Below are 7013 nucleotides of genomic sequence, written 5' to 3' on the forward strand. Positions count from 1 at the left end.
ACTGACATTTTTATCTAAGCAGCTCTTCTATCCAGGGGAAAAGTACCTATGCAGATTGAATAACTTAATATGAACACTAGCCCTTCTCACCACCTCACAATCACCAGCTGTTAATAGATTTAGTGTATGCATGTGTCAGAAACATTCTCTTAAGCCAAAATTTTCTTCTAATTCTTTCCAAGAGAAAATGGCCTTAATATATATACACATATACATACACACACACACACACACACACACAGATCTCTGAGTTCTCTGAGTTCAAGGCCAGCTGGGTCTACAGAGAGAGTTCCAGGACAGCCAGGGTTACACAGAGAAACACTGACTTGAAAAACCAAAAGATGATGATGATGATGATGATGATGATGATGATGATAATGGTGGTGGTGGTGGTGATGGTTATGATGATGATGATAAAGGCAAAAAGACTGGGGCCTAGGAAAATAATCCAGTTATTAAACTGCTTGCTGTATGAGCATTAGGACCCAAGTTCAATCTCCTGCATCTACATAAACAGTCAGGCCTAGTAGCGCATATTTGTATCATTGCTGGGGTTGTGATCTCTGCCTGCCCCTAGGGCTCACTGGCCAGCCAGTCTAGCCTAATGAGTGAGGTCCAGGTTCTCGTGACAAATTGTTGTCTCAAGATGGTTCCTTAGAAATGACACTTGAAGTTGATCTCTGGCATACTCAACATGTGCACACATATCTGCTCGCACACACACACACACACACACACACACACACACACACACACACAAACTTTAGCCACCTAAGGCATCTACTTTTGACAATCAAAAACATGTAAGCATTTTAATTATATATAAACTTCTGGAAAGGTGGTAAGAATGATACAAGGAATTTCCCATACCATTCATAAAAATCCACTTTTTTTTTTTTTAAACATTGCTACTTTGATTGGTCTTTCTGCATTGTGTGTGTTTGTGTGTTTATTTCCCTTCTGGACTAAAGGTAAAATAGTCAAAATGTTCAAAAGTTACTTAGAATAGTTCCTTTTTTTTCTCTCTTTGGTGTGATTTTACTTGGAAAGCATAAATACATAGTGTTTACATGAATTTTTTCTTACCATCCTTACTGAATTTTATGTTTTGTTTTGAGAGGGGTGTCTGTGTGTGCATGCTTGTCCACGTGCACACATGTGAGGGACAGAGGGCGGTGTTGAATCTTCCTTTAATCCTCTCCATCTGAGTTTTAAAGATAGGGCCTCTTCTACCACTGTGGCTGGCCAGCAAGGCCCTGGGATCACCCTGTCTTTGTCCTCCAGCCTTGGGGCTGTAGACAGATGCTGCTATGCCCAGCTTTTTATGTGGACTTTGGGGATCCAAACTGAGGTCCTCATGTGTGTTCAACAAGCACTTTATATACTAAGTTGTCTCCCAGCCTTCACATTTTATGTTTTGAATATGCAGACTGTAATAATGAATAACTCTATACTTTTTAGTATTTTTTTTTTTTTTTTTTTTTTTGGTTTTTCGAGACAGGTTTTCTCTGTGTAGCTTTGCGCCTGTCCTGGAACTCACTTGGTAGCCCATGCTGGCCTCGAACTCACAGAGATCCGCCTGGCTCTGCCTCCCGAGTGCTGGGATTAAAGGCGTGCGCCACCACCGCCCGGCTTCCTTTTTAGTATTTTTAATACTATCTCATAAGAATACATTCCAGAATGTAGTGAGATTGCATCAAAAGTTAAATGAATAGTAGCAAGTTAGCATTAGTTCTTAACAAATTTTCCTTCAAGAAAAAATACTAGTCATGCATTGTCTGTCCTGTTTCACTTAACCTTTATAATACCACTGCTTTAAAATTTTTAAATATTTGTTGTTAACCTGTATTGCCTAGTTTTATAATTTATAATTTATAAACCTTAAAGACATACATGTCTGTTCTTGTTCTTTCAGAATCAGTTTCAATCTTCTACTTCAGCCCCGTGTGCAGTAGAACAAAGTATTATTTTTCATTATTTGGAAAGACAAAAACATGCATCTGTCTTCTTGTCTCCATTCATGTGACCACCACTGAAGGACAGACAGCACACTACCATTTACTGCTGTGGTTCCTAACCTTTCTAATGCTGTAGCCCTTTAATACACCCTCAACCATAAGATTATTTTGTTGTTACTCCATAACTGTCAGTTTGCTAGTTATGAATCAAACTGTAACTATCTGTGTTTTCTGGTGGTTTTAGGTGACCCCTGTGGAAGGGCTGCTTGACCTCCAAAGGGGTCCCGACCCACAGGGTTGAGAATTACTGATTTACTGGGTTTCACTGTGTAAATATGGTTGCTTTAATTTTGAATGCATTAAGGATTATGTAATATTAGACAAGGAAACAATTTAGAATTCTAGCAGACATAGTACTGACCTGCTTAGCGACTCTACTAAATCATAGTAAAAGCTAATACACAAAGCTGCTTATGTGTGAGACTACAAAACATACAACTTTAATATTTCTAAATAAAAATACAATGTAATACAGTATCAGAGGTTTTTAAATAAAGCATATAGTTCCTCTAATATTATTTATAAAGTACATGTTCTATGCATTTGTCATATAAGAACACATTTGGTTCTTTGGCATGAGTACTATTGAATAGCTACTGTTTTATAGACAAGCAAACTCAGGGCCTTGGCTAAGTAACTTCTTAGGGTCTAAATATGATATTCTTTTACCCTGTCTGTGTGTCCTGTTCGTTGGCTACACTGTATGGGATGCAGTGTGCAGCCAGAGAGGCTATGTTAGGATTTCCAGCCACATAGTCTGGCTGTGGCCCTATGTACTGCACAGGAAAGCTCTGCAGTCTTCCGGTTCAATACATATTCTTTTTTATTTCATGTCACTATAAGTACCTTTCTTCATCATTGAGCACTTCTAAACTCCAGCTTTCTCCTGTATACATTTTATAAAAAACTTCCTGTTTAGTAAAGTTTTAAGTTGACTTAACAATGTTCTTGGCCATGTTTGCTAACCCTGAAACTTAGGGTTCCCTCATCAGAAAGCAGTAGCAGGGCAGAGTACCCTTTCCTGCAGTCAGCATTTGATCTGGCATCCCTGTTCATTAGTAACAGTCGGGCCACAGAGACAGCTCAGCAGGTAAAAGGGCCTGAATTCAGTCCCCGCGTCCCACATGGCAGAAAGGGAGAACCACCACCCACAAACTAGAGACCTGTGCATGTGTGCTGTGGTGTGTGTGCATATACACACACAAATAGTCTTCGCCCAGTTGTGGGTAGTTTTTCCTGTGATTGTTCCATCCAAATAGTAAGAAACATACCAACATCTGATGAATTTCATCTCTTCCTCACCATTATGTCAGATGCACTTAGAACTCCTATATCAAAGTGAGGGAGTTTAATAGTTTCATAAATTGAACATTATGACTTTATAATTATAAGGGATAAGTCTTCTATATAGGTTCATAGATTCTCCCTAGCATTCCAGGTGATACTGGATAACTCATATGAACTCTACAATTATTGTATAATCCCATTTTGTATGTTCCCATTTTGAGATATATCTTATTGATTGGATCGTTTCCTCTTGAATTATATTTTCCAACACTGGAAATTTTATATTTTAACTCTGTGAGGCTAATGACAGATCTTGTGAAAGGTTTCCTGCTGAGAGCTAGGTATGTCTCTCCCTGTTGAGATGCCCTGTTTTCTTGTCACCAGTGAATTTTTAAAATTATGTTTAATGCATACTAAAAGGTATGTCAATACAAGCATACTACTAGCTATGTAATTTATAAAGAGTGTATGTCAGATTATAATGCATGCTCTTACAAAGATTACTTGAGGATTTGTTAGTTGTAAAATAGGATTCAAGAGGGCATACTTGGGACAGTAAGATGGCTGGGTGGGTAAAGGCACTTCCCACCAAATCTGGCAACCCAGCCAAGTCCCATCCCCAAGACTCACGTGGTGAAAAAGAGAGAACCAGCTGACCTCCATACATATGCCATGGAATATGTGCCCACACATGTCCATGAAAAATGAATGTGATAAAACTTTTTAAACAAACATACATAATTGACCTTGAAAATAAAGAGGAGATAGCACATAAGGGTGGTTGCCTAGGTTATAACAACACATGGATGGCCACTGTAACCACTCACGTAATGTCATCTGCGTTATACCGACACCCAGTGTCTCACTGTTTTTATTCAGTTCTAGATGAATTTATTCCAGACGTCATCATTCTCTCAGCTGTGCTAATAGCTAAACCAGCACATGCCAATTCCAGAATTTGGTTGAAAGACTGGCATACTAGGTTGTTCTAGACTGGGCTCAAGAGTAACCATCATTTCTATTTCCACAACTACTAGATACTATATTTTGCAAATTCAATTTCTTCCCAAATTTTGGCAGATTCCTATTGTGGGGTTAGATTAAGATTCTTTTTGTCAGTTGGACTTGCTCTGCCTCGTACCCATTTAAAAGCCATTGGTTGAAGCCATTTCCATAGTATTTGACTGCTGAAGTAATTGTTCATCATTGTGACATATTCTTGGTGGAAACTCATCTCTGAGGAGAAAGTTTTCCAGTGGATTAGTAGCTTCTGAGGAAATCCTCACTGCAGTGTTTGATGACAAAAGGTCAGGCTGCAGTCAGAGCCTTGCGGAAATTCTCACTGCAGTGTTTGATGACGAAAGGTCAGGCTGCAGTCAGAGCCTTGGTGCTAAAAGAACGAAGTCCTCCACAGTTGAATGTACAGTGTGTGGGAAGGCAACACTTCAGCTTTTCTTTCTTATAGTAAATAGTTTTGAAAAACGATTATTCCTAAGAAAAACAGTAAATTGCACTTTGACATTTATTTAGGTCAAATTAGGTTTTAGCATAAGTCTTCTGTTGATGCATGCCAACAAAAACTGTCCACAGGCAACACTTCCTAAACACTGCAGAACTTTATAGTATGCTGAGAGTATACAAGTAACTAGCAGATGTGAAGCTTTTTTCGACACTCATTAATTTATTATCTTTATGAATTACCCTGATCATGAAAACACTAGTTGGGGCTTATAACTCCTCGTACAGGAGTTTAACTGCTCTTAGTCCAACCCAAGCCACGGCCACCTGCCTTACTGCTGCTTCTGCTCTGGTCTAGCTGTGATTCCAGCCTTGAGACACTGAGGCCAACTATCTGGGGTCAAGTCGTGGTGCTTTCATTGCATGCTTATTCAACCAGAAGATGAGAGTATTTATCTCAGTTACTCTCCGGATCTGTTAACATAAAGTTCCTCAAATGTGAAGCCTGAGTTCTTATTTTCAAAGTTTGGAAACGCTGAAACAGAATGTTTTTAAAAGCAAATGTGTGTTGAATACTACGTGGTGACATTTTCCAACATTGTTTTTATATTTGCCTAAAAAGATCAATTTTCTGTTGGAGGAGGAGCACTTACTACTTTGTGGTTAGAGTATATACATGTAGTTACAATGTTTCCTCTTTGTCTCCACAGGTTAATGACTGTGGAGAGCGTGATCAGATTTGTCCACAAGGAGATGGGGATAGTGCCAAGCTGGGGTGGTGCCAGCCGGCTGGTTGAAATCATCGGCAGCAGACAAGCTCTTAAAGTGTTAAGTGGGACCTTCAAACTGGATTCCAAGAAAGCTTTAAATATAGGCTTGGCTGATGAGGTCTTACAGTCTTCTGATGAATCTAAGGCTCTAGAAGAGGCCCAGGAGTGGCTGGAGCAGTTTGTCAGTGGGCCTCCAGAAGTCATTAGAGGTTTAAAGACATCTGTTTGTTCAGGCAGAGAGCTGTACTTAGAAGAAGCATTACAGAATGAAAGAGATGTTTTAGGCACACTGTGGGGCGGGCCTGCAAACCTCGAGGCTATTGCTAAGAGAGGGAAGCATACTAAGTAGTTTTAAAATGTGGGTGTACTGCAGGTTGATGCGCCTGAGATGGAGGGCAGTGATGACAGGAAAAATGAGCGGCAGAACTCATTAGAAGTTAACGTGCTTATTTGGCTTGGGTGATATTCTTTCTTTTTTAACATTTGCTTAGTCACTTCTACCAATTTCTACATTCCTATAGTAATTCTCCTAGAACCAAAGGTCAATTTTCAAACAGGAAACCTATCCCTGGGCTTACCTTTTGTAACATACTTATAATTTAAATTTTAAGGCTGGGTCTTAAACTTATTTATGTAGCCAAGAGTAGTTTTGAATTTCTAATTCCCCTGCCACCACCTCCCAAATGCTGGTATATACTATTGTGTCTGACCATTTTGTTCTTTCTTAAGTTGATGTAATTTACAAAAATAAAATTAAAAACAAAATAAAAAGATCTCAATAAATATGTCATATGAAGCAGAAAGCAGAGAGGATTAGAGGCATACAAGAAATATTAGTCACTTGTTCTGCTCTGTACACTTAAAATACTGATGGAAATGGTCCTTCAATAAAGAAAAAGGTGCATTTTTGCTGAATTTGGAGCTTCAGTTGGTCTTTTTAACCCTATTTCAAATGACCCACTAAACAGTAAAAGCTACTACACAGAGCACTGACTGGCTGTACAAAGTAGCTTTGCATTGTTCCCTGGAATTCTCAAGCCAGTGGTAAAATAGTACTATTGATGGGGTTTTACAATTGAAATTATTAAAGAATCAGGAAGCATCCTTAAACAGTAATTTTCATTTTTACCAGATTTTTGAATAATACTTAACTTTAATTCTTGTGTAGCTGTCTTTTAATACTAAATTTAATAAAAACATGTAATTGAAACATTATGTTCATCTCAGAATTCACTTCTTTAGAATGTATGTCTAAGAATTAAGTTCTTCTGACCTGTCTCAACAAGAGGTAAAAGATATTTAAAGTAGTGGCTTTTTTATTGTTTGTTTTAGCACTCAGTTAACTTGATAATCCTAATAAAGAGAATTCAGAAGTATGTACCCACAGGATCCCACTTTGTAAAGGAAACACAGACAGACATGATTTTTCCAGAGACAAATTCTCAGTTTTGTGTTCACCAATACTTCCTACCTTGCCAAG

The 7013-nt window shown here is 38.5% G+C and overlaps 1 protein-coding gene across 5 annotated transcripts in view; it reads left to right on the plus strand.

Moving 5' to 3' along the window:
- The window catches only part of Echdc1 (ethylmalonyl-CoA decarboxylase 1), a 30663-nt gene extending 23915 nt beyond the window's left edge, over positions 1–6748 (plus strand). For all 5 annotated transcript variants that reach the window (XM_052751275.1, XM_052751274.1, XM_052751276.1 and 2 more), the window contains exon 6: positions 5474–6748. In XM_052751275.1, the coding sequence (XP_052607235.1) occupies positions 5474–5882 (409 nt within the window). In that variant the 3' untranslated portion in view covers positions 5883–6748. The remainder of the gene's footprint in view (positions 1–5473) is intronic.
- Positions 6749–7013: the final 265 nt, after the last annotated feature.

Source organism: Peromyscus californicus, unplaced genomic scaffold (assembly GCF_007827085.1).
Source record: "Peromyscus californicus insignis strain IS unplaced genomic scaffold, ASM782708v3 Scaffold_22__1_contigs__length_63687245, whole genome shotgun sequence".
Taxonomy (NCBI): Eukaryota; Metazoa; Chordata; class Mammalia; order Rodentia; family Cricetidae; genus Peromyscus; species Peromyscus californicus.